The sequence below is a fragment of the Danio aesculapii genome, chromosome 9, assembly GCF_903798145.1.
Source record: "Danio aesculapii chromosome 9, fDanAes4.1, whole genome shotgun sequence".
Classification (NCBI taxonomy): Eukaryota; Metazoa; Chordata; class Actinopteri; order Cypriniformes; family Danionidae; genus Danio; species Danio aesculapii.
Genome location: NC_079443.1, coordinates 950,747 through 976,533, shown reverse-complemented (window position 1 = coordinate 976,533; position 25,787 = coordinate 950,747). Strand labels below are relative to the sequence as shown.

The 25,787-nt window shown below is 38.1% G+C and overlaps 1 protein-coding gene across 1 annotated transcript; it reads left to right on the top strand.

The window, feature by feature from the left end:
* sctr (secretin receptor) lies at positions 1-25,227 on the top strand. The gene is made up of 13 exons (XM_056465874.1): positions 1-235; positions 2,962-3,076; positions 11,867-11,962; positions 12,350-12,459; positions 13,976-14,085; positions 17,117-17,249; positions 18,115-18,268; positions 19,877-19,937; positions 20,188-20,257; positions 21,138-21,229; positions 22,919-23,057; positions 23,930-23,971; positions 24,168-25,227. Exons 1-13 carry the CDS (start codon positions 170-172, stop codon positions 24,318-24,320), a joined length of 1,341 nt encoding a protein of 446 aa, XP_056321849.1. The 5' UTR covers positions 1-169; the 3' UTR covers positions 24,321-25,227.
* The last annotated feature ends 560 nt before the right edge of the window (positions 25,228-25,787 follow it).

Here is a 25,787-nt window from a genome sequence, read left to right as displayed (position 1 = left end):
ATGAGGCTCTTCTTCTCTTTCTTCTTCAGTCGCGGGAGCTTCAGCGGAATGCGCGGCGGGAGGAGATGAAACTTTCCTCCACAGAGACCGAGCGCCCGGACACTTTTACACCAGTAAAACTGTCATTTTACCCTATTTACATCGAGTTCTGCTGCCAGGAGATTTGTAAATGAAGATTTCTGCCTTTTCACAACGGTTAGCTGTCGCGGCTTTTCTTCTTCACGTCTGTTCTCAGGTGAGTTCAGAGCTGTTATTTTGAACACGGGCGGGAAATTAATATTTTAAATGATACGACGGTTATTAATGTTTTAACGGTTTAACGGTTATTAATGTTTTTACTGCAGAACATACAAACAATAAAACAAAAAATACACAGTCAACAGAACAGGTCAGTATTCAGTGATTTTATAGACTATCAGGGGAATTATAATATTTAATAACATCTGAGATATTTTGCTTTTCAACAGTTTGTTAAAAGAAATAGAGAGATCACAATAAATACAAAGGTTATTTAACGTTATCAATACATTCCAAATCTTTGCTGGATTTGTTTTCGTAAGGTTATTTAGTTCATTAAAGGCTAATGGAGTGCGACATGACCTAAAATAACTTACTAGTTTAAATATTAGCTTAGATTAACTTAAATATCACATCATAACTTAATGATATTCAAATTAACTTTATAAAAACCACCTCTGCTAAATATCTGGTAAAATCTTCCAACGATCTTTTTGTTAGTTAGAATCTAACCTTACTCGAAAACATACTGTAGTAATTTATAGTAAACATTGAACTATATACTGTAGTATTATAGTTTACTCGATAGTATTCACAACGCTTTAATGAATGTCTAGCATACTATAATATGAACTATTGTGAACTGATAATGTAGTATACTTTAGTTTTTACCACAGTAAACTGGTTTATGGTATACACTATAGTTGTAGTAAACTACTGGGTCATTTGTTTATTATATTACTGTAGTTGTTGTGTTACTATAGCAACTGTTGAATCACCACAACAAATGAATACAAATACTTTATAAATTACTATAGCATTAACTATATATTATATACAATAGTATAAATGACTATAGTATTTTTTCATGTGGGTTTAGACTCGTCCAGATGAATGCTGATAATTTTATAAATATGATCAAAGTTTGACTGATGTTTTTAATTTTGTTTTAAAACCAACCTTACGTTAAAAAAAAGAATAATTGCAAGGTCAATGTATTTTCGTGTGTCAGCATCACATTTAATTTAGAAGTGTTTGTTTATTATACATCGAAAGTATTTTAAATGCCAACAAATTGTCTTCTTTAATAAGAATAATAATGTTTGAAAATGAAATGTCATATTATAAATGTCATATTATGTCATTTTGTGTAGTAATATTAATTGTAATTAAAAAAAGTTAGAAGTGATCATCATCACATTTTAAATGATTAATGATCTCACTGACAATGGGCAAAGCCTAATGTTTTGAAGGATTGTGGCAAAGTATAGATATTTAAAATGAAAATTATTGAGTATTTTCTATCAAAACCAAAATACTGTAAATGTAAATATGCCTGAGAATAATTCTTAACTTAAAGGCTTTACAGCTAATTACATTCTAGTCGGTGTCTTCTCTAAATCATGGTAGAAGTGGATGAAAGTCTTTACTTTTTGTTCTGAAATTTAAAATAAAATTAAACTGCTGTTTTTATTTTAATAAGTACTATTATACTACTACAATATAGAGAGAAATTAAGAGGGAAAAAAGAAATTTCATCAGAAGAAAAAAACATGAAATTTAAGTAAATTGTACTTATTTTTAAATAATTGCTTGAAATAATAAATATATCTGTTTAATAATTTTTTCGTTTTCTACTGTATACTATACATTACACGTATGGAGAGTCCAACGAAAAACAACCTGTGATTACCACTTCAAGGGTCACCCAGAAATTTTGGTGATTTCCAAGAATCTCATTCATACATTTCTTTTCAGCTTAGTCCCTTTATTAATCTGGGATCGCCACAGTGGAATGAACCGCTAACTTATCCAGTTTTGCCGGATGCCCTTAATAATCTGGGGTCACCACAGCCAACTGAACCAGCCGAGGCTCGAACAAATTACCTTCTTGCTGTGAGGGGATTGTGCTACCCACTGCGCCACCGTGACGCCATCCCAAAAATCTCAAATGTTATTAAACTATTAGAATTGCCATATTTTATCTAATACATACAGATGATTAAAATTAGTATTTAATAGTTACATAAAAAAACGACATGCAAATTTTTTTTTCATTGGATTGCGATCCCTGGGGTTATTATTAACGGCACAACAATAGTGTAAGTGGCAGCAGATTGATTTTACAGCACAATGTTCAACATTGACACCTTAATGCCACTCACAAACATAGTAAATAAAGGCCTGAACATGGAGGAGGATCTCCAAGTGGCAGTCTCCAAAATTAAACCAAGAATAGTCTTGTGCTGTAAACGTTGTGCTCACCTGTCTCATTAAGTAAGGTAATATTAAATTGAAGGAATAATGACTATAAAAAGTATGTGGTCGTTAGACTCTGGCACTTTTTTGTGTTGTCAATATGCTCGTGTCTATATTGTTCTTACTGGTGTTCGTGCACCATTGTGTGCAATGTTTGTATGGTTATAACGACCTCCGAGGATAGTGGGAGTCACGAGTATGGCTGCACGATGTTGGAAAAATTTAACATTGCAATATTTTATTACTCTGCGATATATATTGCACTCTAAACAATTCAAATATACGCATGCACGTGTGCATTTACACATACATACATAAATAATCACAACACACACACTTAAATTATGTCAAAACTAATTTAGAGTATAGACGGGGAAAGGTTGTTTTTTATTTTATTTTGCATATTATAAAATCTCAGATAAACAGATTGTGTGTATGTGTGTGCGCACGTGTGTGTGTGTGTAGGTGTGTGCCGTTCCTCCAGAATGTGATCTAGACGTCATGCTTCTCCAAGAGGAGGAAAACTGCCACAACATCATCAGACAGGAGAACCGGACAGAGAGCAGCTCCACACACACAGGCGAGCCACTACACACACACACACACACACACACACCTAATGAGCAGATTGAGTTCATATGGAGGGCAGCTATTTTCGATACGTCCCTAGTGTTTTCCACACACACATCAAGACACCTAATTCCCGCTTTATACTTGTCGTTTATGTGGACAAACAAAATGATGAGTGTTTATGTGTGTTCCTAAGAGGTGTAATGTGATATCAGGGGGGAAGTTTAGACAACGGCCTCCATAATCCATATTCCATAAATCACAGCCCTTATCGGATTATGGATATATAACGCCCTCCAGCGCAGTGAGCACACACACAATTACTGCTCTAATGCAGGATATGCTGTAATGTGAGGGTAAGTGTGTGTGTTTCGGTGAAAGTATTATCATGTCTGAAGCTCTGTTAAGTCATATAGTGCTTTGGAGGACAATGAGAATCAATTCGAGTTGATGATTTATGATTGCAGCACCGGTGCAGTGTGGAAAGGTCCAGCTACTTGTTAAAGTTGAGAAAATTTCATGCACATAAAGCAGCCGCAGTAGCCATGTTTTCCTGCACTTATTTTTATGCGCATTTTGGAATATTGCATAATAAAATGCTTAATAGATGCGCATAAATATTAAAAATACTCTTAAAAAATATATGCGCACAATTGAGTAGGACAAACTTTTTTATTTGATAAGAAATAAGGCTCTTAAACTGTGCTGTAAACACATTTCAGGCCTTATCATACACCCAGCGCAATAAGGTGCAAGGTGTGTTTGGTGCGATTTGTTGCTATTTTCAGACCATCACAAGCCTAATTTTCAGGTTTTGCATCACATTGTTTAAATAGTAAATCCATTTGCGCCACTTTGTGGACTCATGGGTGTGCTGGTCCATAAAGGAGGTGTGTTAAGGTGCAGTGTTGGCTCGTTGCTATTTTTAGGAACTGATAGAGACCAACATGTGGACTCATGGTTGTTATAGCATTGCCTTTTTGAGGAACTGAAATAGACCGTGCCATTGACCAATTGAAAGCTGCTCTAAAGTCCAGCAGAGCGAGCTAGTTATGCGCCTATGCAGGTCCAAACGCTTACACGTTGCTGAATATACACAGGATGTACAGCAATACACAAATATCTTTAAATATGAAAACAATTAAAGGATTATAAATATTACACATCTTTTTATATTCTACATAAATATAAAAAAAAACACTTGCCTTCTTCTCCTCAGGGGGCTTTTTCAGTTTATTTATGACAATCTGCATCTGTATAATGTTATTATTATCAGTATTATTTATTATATGCAGATTTATATTTGTTTTAATAAAAACACGTGTAGATTTGTCCACCTGAGGGGTTTTGGAGACGTCTGCATCACCATATGGGGCATCAGAACAGGACGTGTGTTTGGATATAACTCAGTGTTTTGACCACACTTCATTATTATTGTTCATTTATTCCTTTGCTGGAGATTAGAACTGAATTTAGAAATAGTTTAGACACAAATCTTTGCGCTTAACAAAGGAAATTAAATATGTGGGCTGATAGATGTGTTCAGTGGAGTGAGTTTCCACCGTTTCCTTACTCCACCAAAGTAAAGGAGTAAAGAGTAAAAGTAAAGTAAAGAGAAAGTAAAGAGGCTGAATGGAGGAGGCATGTTCTTTATCCTCGCGCTGCAGATGCTCTGTTTAACTGTTTTCTCGCTAGTGAAGCGTTCAGTTTTTACACTTACAAAGTCCAACATGTAAATAGCAAACGCGCCATGGCGTGACGCAACTGACTCTTAAAGGGAATGAGAGATGAGACTCTGATTGGTTTAATGCAGGTTATGCTCAAAACACACCCAGAACTCATTAAGAGAATAAGCACAACCCTGTTAGACCATGCGCCTGGTCCACCATCGTTTTTCCCATCTTTAGCATAGCAAAAGTGGATTAGGACATGCTCTTAATATTTTTGCGCCATTCGCTTTGCGCCTTGATCATTAAAATAGAGCCCATAGTGAGTAAACTGGTGTAGTTTTTGCCAGATGCTGATCAGATATAAATGTGTGTTTGAGGGTCTTTGCATCAATAATGTTGGTCTGCAGCTCTCCATGTTTCCAGCTTTCCATTGTTGCAGATGTGAAATGTTGTTGTGCTGATTGTAAAAGGCCTCAGCCCTCCGTCAGTCCGTCATCACAGTGCTTCAATATTATTATTCTTCTATTATTATTCCCTCCAGAACTGTCTTGAGCATCTGTCTGCACTCCCGTCTTCTGAGGCGCAGCTCATTTATTAGAGAAGAGAAAACACCACAGTGGTGAATCCCAACAAACTAAACTATTTCTCTAACCAATATATGTGCATGTTTAGCTGGAAGTGATGATTTTGTTCTCTTTTTTTTCTCATTGGATGGAAACGCTGATTTAGTCGCAAAGGTTTTATGCGAAATTACAGTTTTGTGCATAAATCTAATTAGCATCTTTGGATGGCAACACAGCGAGTGTGGTATGTAGATTATGGGCTACAGGAAGTATGACGAAATAACTTTGATTAGCATGTTGTTTTTCTCACAGCTCTGCCAGTGAAAGTGGTTGAGCTCAAGCGCATCAAATGAACATCCAAGAAGACGAAGGGTGCGGGGCATGTCAGACACTAGAGAGCATTTGATTGGTCAGTAAATATGATGAGAGACTGAAGTATGTGGTGACGTAAAGAAAACATTGATCCATTTAGGCGGAAGTGAATAACTGAATAAGGAGGAGGAGTGTTTTTATTAAATAGAGAGAAGAGTGTGTCTACAGGTGGTTTGTCAAGCACACTCACCTGTGTGAGGCACACTTCAGAAATGCAGTTTTGTTTTGAGATATGAAGTGATTGTAAGAAAGTGCTAGTGCAAGTGTCGATTAAAGTGTGAGAGAGATGAAAGAGTGTTTTCTACAGGTGGTTTGTGAAACCCACTCACCTGTGTGAGGCACACTCAGAATTACATAATGTTTTGTTTATTGCACACAGTATTGTGTGGTCAAACCCTAAAAGAATTACACTTGGTGCATTCAGCGACACCTTTTGAATGATAAATGACGCAACACTGTCTGTTACATACTGTATGATGAAAAACACAACACCTTCTGATATGTCCGATGCATATTTTTAGCCGTTTCCTATCTCATGCGGCCAAAAACCAGTCCATGTTAATTTTTAGCTCTTGAAATGTGTAACCCTATTTTAAAACTGGTGTTGTAAAAGGATGTACTTCAGATTTAAGAGTATGTGCTGAGGTCTGTGTTATTTCACCAGCGTTCACACACTTCAGATCTCTGGCCTGGCTGCTGCACTGTGTATTATAGTGTGTTAATGCTCACACTTGTGGTCTTCACACCCACTTCAACACTTGCAATGCATCTTGTAAGTGGTCAAGTGCAAAGACCCCACGTGTGTGTAGGACTGTCAGGATAACTAATGTTTAAGCGATATTCATTCATTCATTTTCTTTTCGGCTTAGTCCCTTTATTAATCAGGGGTCGCCACAGCGGAATGAACCGCCAACTAATCAAGGATATGTTTTACGCAGCAGATGCCCTTCCAGCCATAACCCATCACTGGGAAACACCCATACACACTCATTCACACACATGCACTAGGGACAGTTTGGCCTTCCCAATTCACCTGTACCACATGTCTTTGGACTTGTGGAGGAAACCCGGAGCACCCAGAGGAAACCCATACAGAAATGCCAACTGACCGAGGCTCGAACCAGCGACCTTTTTGCTGTGAGGCGACAGCACTACCCACTGCGTTTCTTTCTTCTATTAAAAACAATACAAGATATTTTAAAAAATGTTGGATATCGGTAACCATTGACTTTCATAGCATTTGTTTTCCCTACTAATAGTTTCCAGCATTCTTCAGAATATCTTCTTTTTTTTGTTCAACAGAAATGTGGAAATCTTAAAGATTTAGAACCACTTGAGGGAGTAAAAAGTTACTAAATTTACTTATTTGGGTGACCTGTGCCTTTAAACATGTTATTTAATCACTACCATAAACTTTAATGACTATTTATTAAACAGTAAAACACTATTTAGCAGTGCACTCGGTAGTGCTCCAAATCACTCACCTGATTTCATTCACTCCTTTAAGTGGACTAATGTAGAGAATTGTGAATGAGGGTATAGGGGACAATTTCAGAAACAGCAAAAGACATTCACTTTTATGTAAACATTATGGGCTAACATTATACTATATATTTGCACGATAAGTCGTATATTGATTATTGTCACGGGTTATAAATTATTGGATGAACGTGTTAACATCACTTTTTATGCCCTTCCCTCACCAACTTCCCTCTGTGTTGTTTACTCACATTATACAGCATTGCTCGCGTTGTACAAGTGTCCACTACTGGGGCTGGTTTATTATTTACACTGATTCATTTGATTAATAAACAAATTTATAGGCACTCCATGCACTCTAAAATGTTAATGGGTAAAACATTGATCAACTCAGCAGTTTGATAAAATTTTTAAATAATTTTTAAATTCAAGCCTTTATATATATATATATATATATATAATATAGCAGGTTAAAATGACCAAAACAAAGACAGCGTTCCGGCATGGAAAACACATTTTCAAAGCAGAATATCTGACTTCAGAGTTGTTTTTCAGATAAACAAGAATGTTCACTTGGCATGAAAAAATTGGGACAGTATGGAAAACGCAAATAAAAAAAAAGAAAGAAGTTCTATATTTATTTCTAAATTTATTTTGACTTGTATTTCATTGCAACATATTTTTTTAAAAGTTGGACCAGAAAGCATTTAGCGCTTAGTACTGTCACCGTTCTATTTCACAACACTTAAAAGACGTTAAGGGACTGAAGACACCAAGTGATGAAGTGCTTTAGGTGTAATTTTCTCCCATTCTTTCCTGCAGACAAGTCTTAAGGTGGCCAACTGTACACTTGCAAATGCTTCACAAATTCTCCACTTTTAGACAAGTCAGGACTGCAGGCAGGCCAGTCCAGTATCTGTATCCTCTTCCTCCGCAGCAGGAGTTTGTAATGTGTGCAGAATGTGTTCTTGAAAAATGCATGAGTGTCCCTGGAAAAGAGGGCAGCATATTGGGCTCCAGAATCTTGCATTAATCTCAGCATTAATGGAGCATCACAGAAGTGCAAGTTACCTTTGCTAAGGGCACCGACACAACCCCATACCATGACAGATCCTGGCTTTTGCACTTGTTGCTGGTAACAGTCTGGATGATTCTTTTCTTCTTTGGTCCAGAGCACACAGCGTCCGTTTCTCCCAAAAAACACCTGAAATATTGATTTATCTGAGCACAGTACATGTTTCCACTGTGTGATGGTCCATCCCAGATGCCTCTGAGCCCAGAGAAGTTGATGGCACTTCTGGACACTGTTAACATATGGCTTCATTTTGGCACAGTACAGTTTTCACTGGTGTTTGTGGATGTATCTACGTATTGTGGTACTTGACAAAGGTTTGCCGCAGTAGTCCTGAGCGCATTTTGTGATATGGCTTCTAGATGAATGAGGATTCTTAATTAGGCGCCACCTAAGGAATCATCGCCAGTATTTTCATGCTTCTGTATTGTGAATGCAGGATTGTAGTCCACAGGTGTGTTGCATAACCTGGTTTCTGGAAAGTCCTCAGTCTGTTTTCCACTCTCAGAGCTCCAGTAATAAAGCTGTCAGTGTGAACAGGGCCTGAGATTCTCAAAATACCGCTCGTCCTTTACGTACACAGGAAACAGTCAATACAGGCTTGTCAACACAGCCAATCACAATAGCAGCATAATGCTGAACAGATCTCCTCAGAGAGAGAGAGAGAGAGAGAAAGAGAGAGAGAGAGAGAGAGAGAGAGAGAGAGTTCTAAACCAAAGGAAGATAATTTAAGGTTATTATTATCACTATTGCTTATGCATTTTTTAATAAGTTTTATAAAATATTTAAAATATTTATATTATTTAACACATGCATATTCATTTATATTATTTATTAAATAATATTTATTTCTTTATTAGAGTATTATTTTCTTTAATAGAGTATTCATGCACTTGTTTAATTACTTTACAGATACATTCTTGTTTTTGTTTTATATATAACTATTCATGCATTGGGCAACTGCACAATTTAAATTGATAACATAAATTTTACTGACTTGCAAACTTATAAACTGTAATAAGTACTGTAGTATACTTTTGTTTTACTACAATAAACAATGATGTATTAGAGTATAATATACACTATAGTTGTAGAAAACTACAATATTGGGTCATTGTTTATATTACTATAGTTGTGTTACCATAGCAACTGTAGAATCACCACAACATCTTAATCACTATAGTTGTTGTTACCATAGCAACAGTAGAATCACCACAACAGATTAATCACTGTAGTTGTTGTGTTACTATAGCAACAGTAGAATCATCACAACAGATCAATCACTATAGTTGTTGTGTTATAATAGCAACTGCAGAATCACGACAATAAATTACTATAATTTTGTGTTACCATAGCAACCGTAGAATCACCACAACAGATTAACTACTATAGTTGTTTTGTTACCATAGCAACCGTAGAATCACCACAACAGATTAAATAAAATAGTTGTTTTGTTACCATAGCAACTGTAGAATCACCACAACAGATTAACTACTATATTTATTGTGGTACCATAGCAACTGAAGAATGACCACACCATTAATTACTATAGTTGTTTTGCTACCATATTACTTTATTTATTGTTACATAGCAATTATAGAATCACCAACACAGATTAATTCAAATAATTTTCTGTAGTATGGTTCAAAAACACTATAGTATTTACTATAAAAGTAATTTTTTAATGTGGGAGGTGTAATATACTCAAAAATAAAGGCTAAAGTTGATCTAGACGACGAGGCGCAGTTGTCTACAGTTGTGTGGTGCTACATTGAGATTTGTCCTCTCAGAAATGCATGTTTCTGGCCAAACCTGTGATTAGACAGTGGTGTTCTTACTGACCGACTCATCGTTTCATCAAATGACAGCCCGTGAAACTATTCAACAGAGGCCAGAACTTGGTCTCATTAGCTGTTAGTGTACAAAATGTAGACAACAGACTTTACAGGGTTTTAAATATAACTTAATAAACATTTTTGTTGTCAAGACAAGTTTTTTATATTGCCTGCAAGTTCAAATTAGTTTTAAAAACTTGAAGTTGGAAGGGTATTTCATAATCATATTGCTACCACATTGTTGTGAACTATAATACTATAAATTACTATAGTATTTGTAGTAAAATACAGAAGGCTCTGTTTATAGACATTCAGACATATGTTTAGAGAGTACCTGCTGCTAATTTAAAGGCGATACTGCTTTTCACAAGCTGTAATATAAATCTCCAGTGCGCCCACAATGTGTCTGTGAAGTTTCAGACATACCCTCCAGATGATTTACTATAGCTTTTCAGATTTGCCCCGGTTGGTTATGAGCAAAAACACACTATATAGTGTGTCTCTTCAAATGCAAATTAGCTTTTGCTACCCGCCCCCTTTCCAGAAGTGGGTGTGGTCTTTGCACATTAGTCTGATACTCCAGAAACAACAAAACAGGTGAAACAATAGTGTAATAAATTACCATTAGTAGATTAAAGCCTTACATGTCAGGAAATGATGGAGAGGAAGAGATCACTTCAAGACTGAATTGTTAGTTGAGACACTTATGCATAGTGCTTCATCAAGTCCATCAGTGTACAAGTAATGTATATACACTACGGCCACTTTAGTTCATCAGTTCCCCTATAGCACATGTGTTTGGACTGTGGGGGAAACCGGAGCACCCGGAGGAAACCCACACCAACACGGGGAGAACATGCAAACTCCACACAGAAACGCCAACGGACCCTGCCAGGACTCGAATCAGCAACCTTCTTGCTGTGAGGCCACAGTGCTAACCACTGAGCCACCGTGCCGCCCCATTAATGTAATCAAGGAATTATCAATGTAACACATTACTTTTTCGTTTTTAAGAATATATCAAGAGTTATTTTTCCAAATAAAGTAATTGCAGTTACTATTTATTCTTCAAACACAAAACCAATTTCAAATGACGCTAACAAAATAAATAATAAATAATTTAAATAAATACATTTTAATTCCATGCAAGATTCAAAGTAAATTTTACATTTTAAAGGGCACCTGTTAGGGAAAAATCACTTCTATACGGGGTTTAAACACAGTTGTGTGTCAGCAGTGTGTGAATATCTCCAGCCTCTAATCATAAAAAGTAGATAATTGTATTTTTTGTAATCAGACTTGATAGAAACAGTCTGCAGAAACACTTTGATTGACATTCTCCCTTTGTGTGATGTCATCAGAGGGGGAAAGCCCCGCCCAGAATGTCTCCCTCATTAGCATAGGATGTTAGTGTTGTTTTTGAATCTGTCACTATGGTGCCACACAGGCATCTGTAGCTCCACCCTCTTTTGAAAAATGCTCAATCTCATTTGCATTTAAAGTGACAGTCACCGATTTGGATCAAAGCCTAAAAACGGCAGTTTCAGAGAGTTATAAAACATAATTTGTGTGTTATTTTAAGCTGAAACTTTACACACACACTCTAGAGACAGCAGAGATTTATTTTACATCTATCACATAAATATATATATATCTCTCATAAAATGACAAAAGGCCATTTGCGATTATGTACCCAAATATACATTGGATTTTTAGATTTTAGTGTTTGAGTAGAGCATGTATGACTTTTGGCTCATTAGATTTGCTCCTAATTGACCTCCATCTCCTCAAAACATCTCCTCCAAACAGGCTGCAGTGCATTATGGGATGATCTGAACTGTTGGCCTCATGCAGAAGCTGGAGAGACCGTTTCACAGCCCTGCCCTAGTTTCCTCCGGGTCAAAGGTGAGATGCACCAGATGAATACATGTATCTATAACAAAACCTGTAATGTATTGTAATGATAGTTATAACTACAGTTATAACACTGTTATTAGCGTCTCACGCCTCAAAAGGCTACCACATCGTGGTCATTGCATTTCGTCTTCTGAGGCGCAACTCATTTATTACAGAAGAAAAACATTACAGGCAAACCCCAACAGTGCATCAAACTACACTTCTCTTAGCAAAATTTGAGTTCATCAGCAAGTGACCTGATTCTGTTCTCTTTGACTCATTGGATGGAAACGCTGCTTTATTCACCAATGATTTATATGATTTTCAGTCTGTATCTAGTCTAGCCTAAAACATAGCTAATGATTGTGTTGTTTGTCCCGTGTGTCATCTCTGCAGGAGCTGTGATGAAGAACTGCACTGAGAACGGCTGGTCTGAAACCTTCCCTCCGTATGAACTCGCCTGTGGACACGGACTCAATGACAGCTTTCATATTCCCAGCGACTCGGTACATCAAATATCATTCATTCATTCATTTTCCCTGGGCTTAGTCCCTTTATAAATCAGGGGTCGCCACAGTGGAATGAACCGCCAACTATTCCAGTATATGTTTTACATAGTGGATGCCCTTCCAGCTGCAACTCAGTACTGGGAAACATCCTCACACACTCATTCACACTCATACACTACGGATAATTTAGCCTACCCAATTCACCTGTACCACATGTCTTTGGACTGTGGGGGAAACCGGAGCACTTGAAGGAAACCAACGCGAACGCAGGGAGAAAATGCAAACTCCACACAGAAACGTCAACCGACCCAGCCAAGGCTCGAACTGACAACCTTCTTGCTGTGAGGCGACAGCAGTTCCTACTGCGCCACTGCGTTGCCCCTAAACGATTTTTTATTTTGAAAAATCTTTTACTTATGAAAGATGACCATATTCTCTCGGTTACAGCTCGGTCACTTGATCACCGAAATTTAACCCATAGGCTAGCAAAATGAGTAAGAACTGCAACTAATGGATCTGCAACCCATTTGTCAACAAATCAATCAAATCAGGTAAATCCAGCTTGTCTGTGCAAGAAGATCAACTGCTAGAGATTGCAAATGATGACGGCTGTTCACATATCGCGTCATTTTCATCCGCAAGTTCATTATTTATAACAATTTATATGTATTCCAGGCATGCCCAGTTGAAAACATCTCAACTTTTCAGAATGCTGCACCGCGAGTCGCATCACAAGAACTTATCGATCAGCTTCATATTTTGTTTGGAATATAATTTCGGTAGACTAATGATCTCAGACAAACACTGCAGTTGTTTTTAATCTACTCCATAAATAAAACTTGTATCAGAGCTGCAGCAATGCTTTGTCAGCTTGACATCCTCTGAGAAAACTGGTTTCCTAGCAATCTACATACAAGTTAAGGTTTAGATTTCAAAAGTATACAAAAATGTCATTTGTACATGCAACATATATTTCAAAATTTATCAAAAATTGTATATATTTGCAAAACAATTGCAGCCTATATTTATGATGTCCAAGGAACATTTCCAGGTTTTGATAAATAGGCAACTATGTTAATACCTTACATTAAAGTACAGCAGTTCTCTTATTACTTTTTAAAACCGCACCATATTTTAATTTAAATGTTGAAGTTTTTTTTTTACCTGCAAGCTACAAACTCTTTCACTTGGAAATTAGGGTAATTAGGCAATTGTATAACAGTGGTTTCAAGAGTTCACACTTAGCTGATGATTGATTATAAAGCTTGTTTGGAATGCTGGAAATCAGTCTACAACTGAGGGAGTCAGGCATGCCCCCCCAAATATATATATATATATATATATATATATATATATATATATATATATATATATATATATATATATATATATATATATATATATATATATACATATATAAAACTTGTAGCTCATTTTCATTTAATGAAACAAATTAAACACATAAAGATGGTGTTATGAATGCGTTAATATGTCCATGATTGTGTTGTGTCAGGTGCTGGTCTCAGACGAGTACTTCTTCTACGTGAAGATCATGTATTCAGCAGGATACGCCGTCTCTCTTGTGTCACTCAGCATTGCTCTCACAGTGCTGTGTGTGTTCAGGTAACAAACTGAGTGTGTATGTGTGTGTGCGCACATGTGAAGACAAGTGAATCAGTCACAAGAATAACAACCAAGTTTTCATTCAGGTAAACTTAACATTGCAGTCAAATCTATTTGCTCTGATGTAAATAACAGATGACTGTGACCAAAATATTGCCTTTAGATAAAGCCTAAACAAACAACATTTTACAGTAGACTAAAATCAAGACAGCCACTATACTTCTGAATAAGTAGCCATCAGAGGAGTGCTCACGGCGAGCAATATGACAGCTGCGGATGCACTGAAAGTCACGAATTTATGAAAATAATTCTAAATAGGCGCTATCCTTATGAATAAACTGCATAGTTGCAATCTAAACAACTACATTCTCGACTAAAAAGTACATTATGTTGTCCAACAGCTGCAATATTTGTCAAAATCTAGTGAGTTGTTTAGTCCCTCCTTAGTTCTATTGTATAGGCGGAGTAATACACAAGGGTGAAAAGGCTGTACGAGTGCTGATATAACTTTAATATCTCATGGCTATCAGCCAATCAGATTCGAAAACCAGACAGAACTGTTGTATAAATATATATATATATATATATTGCATAAATGGTGATTTACCACAATTACATTCACTTTTAAAAGCAGCACATGTACAATACATTACTGATAATAACACTTTAAATCATCTGAAAAGAAGCTAAAGTTAAAATAGTCGTCCTGCGAGAGAACATGGAAGAGAGAAAGCGACCTGACTGATTGTGCTGAATTTATCTGAGCTTAAAACATCATTAATCAAGAATTCAGCCATTCCTGATCCAAGATCCTCCCGCTGTGCAGCCTGGCTTGGCGATGATAAACATGTTTAATATTTCAACGTTTACATTCGGGTACGTTTAGCTAAATGTCTCGTTTAGAGAAATTCCACACGCCAGACTGGACTAAACATTTTTATTTGCAGGCTTCGTGCTCTTCTTAAATCTGACCCCAGTTCAGTGGTGTACAATAATCAATTACACACACTCAATTTACTGGAGTTGAGGGCAGATTTTACATATAGGAACAGCTAATAGCTGATTTCTTTACTCTTTGTCATGATGACAGCACATAATATTAGACTAGATATTCTTCAAGACACTAGTGTTCAGCTTAAAGTGTCATTTAAAGGCTTCACTAGGGTAATTAGGGTAAAGTTAGGGTAATTAGGCAATTGTATAACAGTGGTTTCAAGAGTTCACACTTAGCTGATGATTGATTATAAAGCTTGTTTGGAATGCTGGAGAGAGCCCTGAGCTCATAAGATCCTCGAGCCCAGGGCTCACTCCCGTTTGCAGGGCGAGAGGGGAGTTTGAGCTCAGGTAGATCTGGAGAACTCCCCTGCTGTAGTAGCTAATGAACAGATAGTGATTGCTCTTAAGTAAAAACTACTTATTAGGAGCACGTCTATTGTGCAGATTTGGATTAGTCAATTAACTTAAGTTGCATGCTTTTGGACAGTGGGAGAAAACTGGGGAACCCGGGGGAAACCCACGTGAAACTCCACTTAGAAACATCGTCTGGCTTGGTAAGGACTAGAACCAGTGACGTTCTTGCTGTGAGGCAATAGTGCAAACCACTGGGCCACCGTGTCACACATCTAGGAAAGGTGGAGGAGTAGGGATGGAAGGGGGGATTCTTCAAAACTAAGATGGCTGTGATATTGAACTCAGGGTATTTATAGTGGCTAAGGAATCGTCTGATTGGTCAATCATGAATTGGATAATGCAGGACCAGCTATAGGCAATCATAAACATGTGATCCTCTTGACATTAGTTTATAAATAAACTTTACTTGTTCTGGAGACAATCCAAAACTAATATTGCTGAAGGGGGTTAATAATATTGAGCTTAAAATGGCTTTAAAACTATTAAAAACTGCTTTTATTCTAGCTGAAATAAAACAAATAAGACTTTCTCCAGAAGAACAAATATTAGAGGAAAAACTGTGAGAAATTCCCAAACCCAGGCTCATTCTGAAAACGTACCTCCACAGATGTTTCTGGAGTCCGGGAAATACGTCCCGGCGGCACGCTTTTCTGCAGTTTTTGTTTTCGCGAATCCGAGGTCGCCGTGTACGCTTTTTGAGATCTCAAATTTCCCTCTCGAGTGCCATTCACGCCTGCTGTTCTCGCGTAAACCCACCAGAGGCCGCTGTCATCTCACTTTTTGACAGACTTTCTGACTGCCTGAGCGAACGATCGGCTGACCCACCCTCCCCCTTCCCTAAACCCAACCAATTTTATCGATTGACCCGGCCACCCACTTACCGAAACCCAACCAACACGTTTTAAAAGCAATCCAAAAAAATAAAAGCCTCCTCACCACATCCTCACCCTGCTATTCACCTGCTTGATTTATATTTTGGATTTAGTTTTTGTCTTACCTGCTTTCTGGAACCGCTCTTCACCGGACTCGAACTCCCGTCTTCAACTCCTCTCGGCATGTCAAATCCACCGACGTACGTGGCGCGCTAAACAGACAAACTGGTTGCAGTCGGAATGCCGTCCATACGGAGGTAATGGGGTCAGCTGATAAGCGCGAAAAGGAACGGCGTCACACCGCCCCGTAGCATTCGTTTAAAAAAATTAAATGCAGCCGTACGTACCTCCGCCTACGTAATTCGCTGTCTCCAGAAACGTCCGCGGAGGTATGTTTTCACAATGAGGCTGTGTTGCAAATTCCTGAATCTGTTCAACATCATTTGGGAAATATTTGAGAAAGATTCACAGCAGGGCGAATAATTCTGACATCAACTGTACTGTGTGTCTTTAAAATAAAGTAAATTAGCAAACGAATGAAACTGAACATTAGTGTGTGTGTGTGTGTGTGTGTGTGTGTGTGTGTGTGTGTGTGTGTGTGTGTGTGTGTGTGTGTGTGTGTGTGTGTGTGTGTGTGTGTGTGTGTGTGTGCGTGTGCAAACAGCAGCTTGAGTCCCTCAGCGTGTGCTTTATTAATGTTTCTGGGATGCTGCAGTGTGATTTGAGGTATGATTGTGATTTGTCTTCAGGAAGCTGCACTGCACGCGTAACTTCATCCACATGCAGCTCTTCCTGTCCTTCATCCTGAGAGCTCTGTTCATCTTCATCAGAGACGCTGCACTGCATTACTCTCAGGAGTACTACCACTGCAACTCCCATCCGGTACACATGCACACACACTCACAAACGCACACACACATGCACTCACACACACACACACACACACGCACACACTCGCAAACGCACACACACATGCACTCACACACACACACACACACACACACGCTTACACACTCGCAAACACACATGCACTCACACACACACACAAACACACATATATATACATACACACATGCACTCACTCACGCACACACACACACACACACAAACATGCACACACAAACATGCACTCACTCATGCACACACACATACACATATACTCACACACATGCACTCACTCACGCACACACACACTTACACACACACACACACTCACAAACATGCACTCACACACACAAACAAACACACACACACACTCGTACAGACACACCCATATGCACATACACACACACACAAGTACACGCACACACATGCAGACACACACACACACACACTCGCACAGACACACACGCATGCAAACACAGACACACCCACACACACACTCGTACAGACACACCCATATGCACATACACACACACACACACTCGTACAGACACACACATACACACACACACTCGTACAGACACAAACATGCACACACACACTCGCATAGACACACACGCATGCACATACACACATGCGCACACATACACGCACACACATTCACAAACACTCATGCACACATACACACACACAATCACACACACACACACACACTCACACTCACAATCAGACATGCACTCACACATACACGCAATTACAGTCACACACACACACACACACACACACACATAACTGCATTATCCAGCACATACACATGGTAAATAGATGCACAGATAAGCTGATGTGTTTCCGGGGGTCTCCTCAGCCGGGATGTAAAGTGGCGCTGTTCCTCTCCAATTACTGCATCCTGGCTAATTACAGCTGGCTGCTGGTGGAGGCTCATTACCTGCACAGCCTCATCAACCTGTCGCTGCGCTCGCAGAAGAAACGCCTGCACTGGTACATCCTGCTCGGCTGGGGTAAGCAGTCCAAAATATACTGATGTAAAATGCGTCTGTGATGTCTCTAGAGTGTGTGTGTGTGTGTGTGTGTGTGTGTGTGTGTGTGTGTTTGAGCTGAGAATAACACACAGATAATGTTCTCTAACTCTCTGAAACTCACCCTTTCAGGCTTTGGTCCTAACTGTGGTGTGTTGGTGACTGTCGCTTTAAATGCAAATGAGATTGTGCTCTTTTCAGAAGAGGGCGGAGCTACAAATGCCTGTGTGTAAGCAGAGTGGCAGATTCAAAACAACACTAATATCCTATGGATCTGTTCATTCGTTACCTTAGTCCCTTATTTATTAGGGATCACCACAGCGGAATGAACCGCCAACTATTCATATGTTTTACGCAGCTGATGCTCTTCCAGCCACAACCCAGTACTGGGAAACACCCATACACACTCATAGACTATGGCTAATTTACTTCATCCGATCCCCTATAGCACATGTGTTACCGGAGCACCCAGAGGAAACCCACGCCAACACAGGGACCTTCTTGCTGTGAGGCCACAGTGCTAATCACTGAGCCACCATGTCGCCCCCATCTATATGTATCTGTATATATAGCTTGAAAGTAAAGTCAGATTAGCTGAAACCGCTAAACACACTAAACATTCCTCAAACATTGCAAGCTTAAATACGTTTCATTAATAAATTAGATGTCATTTACCGTTTGTACAGACGCTAGGACAAGGGCATCCGCTGTGTAAAACATATGCTGGAATAGTTGGCAGTTCATTCTGCTGTGGCAACCTCTGAAATAGAGACTAAGCTGAAGCAAAATGAATGATTGAATGGCTAGCTGAGGGGTCCAAATGCAAATTTCACAGAACAAAATCCATATGTGAAGCTTCACAAACTAATTTGGAGATGAGCATGTGATAGGATTGACTACAGCTGATCCCTATCAATGATCCCAATCACTAACTAGCCAATCAGATCATTCCGAATTTAATATAAATATCCAACCTTTGGTTTTGGAAACCCCCCATCCATCCCTTCTCCCGCCTCCTCAAGTCTAAGTTCTGGCGACACGGTGGCTCAGTGGCTATCGTTGTTGCCCCACAGCATGGGGATCGTTGGTTTAAACGCTAGCTGAGCCAGTCGACACTCTCTGTGCGGAGTTTGCATGTTCTCCCCGTGTTCGTGTGGGTTTTCCCCGGGTACTCCGGTTTCCCGCACTCAAAAAACATGCAGCAAAAGTTAAAGTCACAAGCACCTACTACGTACAAACTGACGCAGTTGGCGGTCTATTCTTGGGAAGTGATCAAGAACTACCTGATCTCGTATCCCTCCTAATGCTTATCGACCAGGCGGGAGCCTTGGGCTCATCTATCTCCGAGCTCAGGGTTCTCTCCCAGGACAGCATGCCAAACCTGCTTAAATAGTCAAGCATTACCTAAGTGTGAACTCTTGAAAAACGTTAAGAGCAAAAGATGTTGGTGCATATATGTCTCCTGTATTTACATATGTATGAATTAAAGTGGATGAATATTATTCTAATGCGATTTCCCTCTTTATATTTAATCTTTTATTTAATATACACATAACTATCATACTAATAAAATTAGATCTGTTCCTGCAGGAATCCCGATGCTCATCATAATCAGCTGGAGTTTGGCCAAATATCTGCACCAGAATGAAGGGTACGTTCACACACTTTCTGAAATGTTCAGAGTGGGTAAAGCTGTGGTAATATACTGTTCTAGGGTCAGTCTGGTCTCTCTAGGGACTTGCTTTGTTTATACCAGCCTCCTCTGGACAATTATTTATTATATCTGTATTATATAAGAGAGGCTATTTTAAACCTGCATGAGAACACAATGCGCGCGTGTGTGTGTGTGTGTGTGTGTGTGTGTGTGTGTGTGTGTGTGTGTGTGTGTGTGTGTTTGACAGATGCTGGGAGACAAGAGATCATGGCTGGATATGGTGGATCCTGCGAGTTCCCGTCATAATTTTTATCACAGTGAGCAAACATTCTCCTCTATTCTCTCAGATTTACACTGCATAAATGCTGTTCTTACTCAGAGTTTGTGTCTTGTTTCTAGTCCAAATATCTCTAAATTCTTTAATCAAGAAGCATTTTTCAGACAAGCAAAATGTTGTCTTCTTTTTAGAAATAATGAGTCAAAATGAAGTGAGTTTTTCCTTAAAACAAGCTAAATAATCTGCCACTGGGGTAAGCGAAATAATCAGGTTTATTGCTTTGACATAATATTATTTAGCTTCCCCCATTGGCAGATTATTTTGCTTGTTTTAAGGAAAAACTCACTTAATTTTAACATATTATTTCTTAAAATTAGACAACATGTTTTACTTGTCTAGAAAATGCTATTTGATTTAATAATGTTTTGATATTTGGTGTAGAAACAAGACAAAAACTCTCAATTTTTGCATTGTACAGTGCTTTTTGCCTTTCAAATAGCTCTACTTGCAGTATTTTTTAATTAATATACACAGTACTCAACATTTGGATCATATCCTTTTATTAAAGTCATCCTAAAACTAGTGAACAACACACATTCTTGTCTTAAGACAAATTAGTCATTTTCATATGACCTTCGTGACTCCTTTATAATCATGATATGACATTGAATTTTAATAAACACACCATCATAACATTTTACATGACATAACTGAGCGAATGACACTTGTCATAAGCATGCATAAAACCTCATTCATGAAGCGTGTCATGTCATACAAAGGTGTTTTGACACTCTTATTAACTATAATGAACGGCCATTTAAGTAAAGAGTTACCGTATATTTTTAAATATCCAATAGCTAACGCAACAATCAGTTACGCAACAAAAAAGGCCATTTTAGTTACCGTAACTGTGTTTTCAGGTAAACATGCTGTTTTTTCTGAGCATTATTCGGACGTTAGTGGGAAAACTGAAAGCAGCTGACATGCACGGAAATGAAATTAACCATCACAGGTGAGAGAAAATAGCACATTTATAATCAGTAGAGTTACAAAACACTATTGCAAATGTACTGACAGCAACAGAAAGAAAATATGCAAGACATGGAATTCACCCCATTAACTACTGACGTATTACCCACCTAGTATTATGATATTAACTGTTTATTAACACTTATAAAGTATGATTTTATTCTACATCCCTATACCTAAACCAAACTACTACTTTAAAAGTCAAAGTTAATGGTTTGTTAATAGTGTGAATTGTAGATTAAAGTCAAGTGACCAATATATGAATATGATTGAAAACCTTTTTTTTTTTATTCTTCCTTTTAAACCTGTTTTTTAACACATTATACACTCACTGGCCACTTTATTAGGTACACCTTACTAGTAGCGGATTCAACCCCCTTTTGCCTTAAGAATTGCCTTCATCCTTCATGTCAGATTCAACAAGGTACTGGAAATATTCCTCATTTTGCTCCATGTTAACATGATAGATTTGTCGGCTGCACATCTGTGATGCCAATCTCCCGTTCCAACACATCCCAATGGTGCTCTATTGGATTGAGATATGGTGACTGTGGAGGCCATTTGAGTACAGTGAACTCATTGTCATGTTCAAGAAACCAGTCTGAGATGATTGGTGCTTTATGACATGGTGCGTTATCCTGCTGGAAGTAGCCATCAGAAGATGGAGACACTGTGGACATAAAGGGATGGACATGGTTAGGAACAATAATCAGGTAGGCTGTGGTGTTGACACGATGCTTAATTGGTACTGATGGACCCAAAGTGTGCCAAGAAAATCTCCCCCACACCATTACACCACCACCACCAGCCTGAACCGCTGATACAAGGCAGGATGGATCCATGCTTTCATGTTGTTGAGGCCAAATTGTGAGCCGAGCATCCGAATGTGTCAGCAGAAATGGAGACTCATCAGACCAGGCAACGTTTCTCCAATCTTCTATTGTCCAGTTTTGGTGAGCCTGTGTGAATTGTAGCCTCAGTTTCCTGTTCTTAGCTGACAGGAGCGGCACCCGGTGTGGTCTTCTGCTGCTGTAGCCCATCCGCCTCAAGGTTGGACGTGTTGTGTGTTCAGAGATGCTCTTCTGTAGACCTCGGTTGTAATGAGTGCTTATTTGAGTTACTGTTCTATCAGCTGGAACCAGTCTGGCCATTCTCCTCTGACCTCTGGCATCAACAAGGCATTTGCGCCCACAGAACTGCCGCTCACTGAATATTTCCTCTTTGTCGGACCATTCTCTGTAAACCCTAGAGATGGTTGTGCATGAAAATCCCAGTAGATCAGCAGTTTCTGAAATACTCAGAGCAGCCCGTCTGGCTCCAACAACCATGCCACATTCAAAGTCACTTAAATCCCCTTTCTTCTCCATTCTGATGCTCGCTTTGACCTGCAGCAGATCGTCTTGACCATGTCTACATGCCTAAATGCGTTGAGTTGCTGCCATGTGATTGGCTGATTAGAAATGTGCGTTAACGAGCAGTTGGACAGGTGTACCTAATAAAGTGTAATTTTAATAATATTTTAATTCTTAGTCTTGCTTTATTTCTTATGCCTGTTATATTCTACATTTCTTTTATTTCTTGTTTATGTAAAGCATTTTGAATGATCATTGTGTATGAATATAAATGCTATATCAATGATTTTAAGAAGCCAAAACTCTCTTTTATGGCGTAGGAAGCTGGCTAAATCCACATTTCTCCTAGTGTCACTGTTTGGTCTGCAGTATGTGCTCTTCGCCTTCTTCCCTGACCGGGTTAGCGTGCTAACCTTCAAAATCTGGAACGTCATTGAGCTAGCATTAGCATCCACACAGGTAATACATTCATGCTAGAACAGTCTGACCATATTTATTTGCATTTCTTTATATTTATATATATTCCTATATATTCTTATATATTATGTATCATTTTACATATTTCCTATATATTATCTGTATGTTGTATATATTATATGTCCTATATATTATATAACACTTTACATATGTCCTATATATTGTATGTTGGTCCTATATAATAAATGTCCTATATATTCTCATATATATCACTTTACATATGTCCTATATATTAAATGTCCTATATATTAAATATCACTTTACATATGTCCTATATATTAAATGTAGGTCCTATATATTATATATCATTTTACATATGTCCTATATTTTATCTGTAGGTCCTATATATTAAATGTCCTATATATTCTTATATATATCACTTTACATATGTACTATATTTTATCTGTAGGTCCTATATATTAAATGTCCTATATATTCTTATATATATCACTTTACATATGTCCTATATATTAAATGTAGGTCCTATATATTATATATCACTTTACATATGTCCTATATTTTATCTGTAGGTCCTATATATAAAATGTCCTATATATTCTCATATATATCACTTTACATATGTCCTATATATTAAATGTTCTTATATATCACTTCACATACTTTACATTTTACATATGTATAGTGTGTTCGCAAATACATTTGGATTCATATATAATATTTCACAATATTGTTTATATTTTGCAGCCGTATAAACAATAACACATCTGTAATTTGCTATATATCATGCATTGCTGCATCTGGATGTACTCCAGCTCTTCGTAGCACATACATTTGACACTGTTGTGATCCACCATGTCGTTTGGTTCTGCTTCATGTTGTTTTTACCATTACAGGGCTTTATTGTGGCACTGCTGTACTGTTTTTTAAACGGAGAGGTGAGTGAATCAAAAAAATTGACATTTGAATCAAATTACCTCAGGTTATGTTTTCCAGGGATGCACCGGGTTTAATGCATCACAGGTTTCCTGCACATTTTAGCCACACGTGTCAATGTTGAGGGCACGTATAGCAACACAGTTCTGTTTTATGTTTCACTGGTAAATCTTAACATTTATTGACCTTTTTTGACAGGTACAGTATGAAGTCCAGCGGCGGTGGAGACGGTGGCGTCTGAAGCAGCATTTTCACGGAGAGCCCAGAGTTCACCACAGCTCTCTGAGCAACAGTGGACTCCCGCTGACCCAGGTCTCGCTGCTGACTCGACCCAACACACTGATCACCTGAACAACACTGGCGTCTTCAAAAAACCACCCAGGTTCATTGAAAATATGTGAATCAGCCTACAATTTTTTGCTAAATGTAAAATACATTGCTCCAGATAGGTTTTCATTGCACGTTTCAGATGTCAAATCCACTAGAGGGCGCTGTATACGCTTTGTTAATCTGAAATGTTACTTTGGGTACATTTTGTTGTATGTTTCAGATGATAAATCCACTAGAGGGTGCTGTCAACATTTAACAAATCTGAAATGTTGTACTTTGTGTACGTTGAACATTTCAGATAAAAGATAATTTGCTAGAGGGCGCTGTCTACATTTTTTGAGTTAGAAATACATCACTTGAAGTATATTTTGTTGTACGTTTCAAATTAAAAATCCACTAGAGGGCTACATTTTGTGAATTTGAAATGTTTTGTATATTTTGTTGTATGTTTTAAATGATAAATCCATTAGAGGGCGCTGTCTACATTTTTTCAGATGACAACTTCACTTGAGGGCGTTTTGCGACATTTTGCGAATCTAAACTGTGTTACTTTAAGTACGTTTTGTTTTACGTTTCAGATTAAAAATCCACTAGAGGGTGCTGTCTTAAGTTTTGTGAATATGAAATGTGTTACTTTGGGTACAATTTGTTGTACATTTCAGTTATAAGAAGTCCATTAGGCCACTAGAGGGTGCTGTCAACATTTTGTTAATATGAAATGTTACTTTGGGTACATTTTGTTGTACATTTCAGATTTTAAAAAAAAATCCACTAGAGTGCGCTGTCTATATGTTGTGAATTTGAAATACATCACTTAGAGCAGGGATGGGCAAACTCGATCCTGGAGGGCCGGTGTCCTGCATAGTTTTGCACCAACGCTAATCAAACACACCTGCTTGTAGCTTTCTAGTGATCTTGAAGACACTAATTAGGGTGTTCAGGTGTGTTTGATTAGTGTTGGAGCAAAACTCTGCAGGGACACCGGCCCTCGAGGATCGAGTTTGCCCATGCCTGATTTAGAGTATGTTTTGTTGTAGGTTTCAGATGACAAATCCACTAGAGGGCGCTGTCTACATTTTTTTTTATTTAGAAATGCGTCACTTAGAGTGAGTTTTGCTGTACATTTCAGATGACAACTCCACTAGAGGGCGCTGTCTGTATTTTGAGAATCTGAAATGTGCTACTTTGGGTACGATTTGTTTTACATTTCAGATAAAACAAAAATCCACTAGAGGCCACTGTCTATGTATTTTTATACCTGAAATGTGTTGCTTTGGCTACGTTTGGTTGTGAATTTCAGATACACTTGCTTATTTGTTATATGCAGTTTCACAAAAATGTAGGCTGAAGCATGTATTTCCAATGAGCCTGGGTAGTAACACAACCACACAAAGTATAACCCATCTGATAGCCTCAATAACTGGCAAGCCAAATGAACATTTAATGTATAAACTGCGCTAGTATCTATTTTCCTGCTTCTAAAAAATG

Coding starts and splice junctions, on each gene's coding strand:
- sctr (XM_056465874.1), top strand. CDS start 170: ATGAAGATTTCTGCCTTTTCACAACGGTTAGCTGTCGCGGCTTTTCTT. Junction 3,077..11,866: donor GAGCAGCTCCACACACACAG/GCGAGCCACTAC, acceptor TCCTCCAAACAG/GCTGCAGTGCATTATGGGAT. Junction 17,250..18,114: donor ACCACTGCAACTCCCATCCG/GTACACATGCAC, acceptor GGGTCTCCTCAG/CCGGGATGTAAAGTGGCGCT.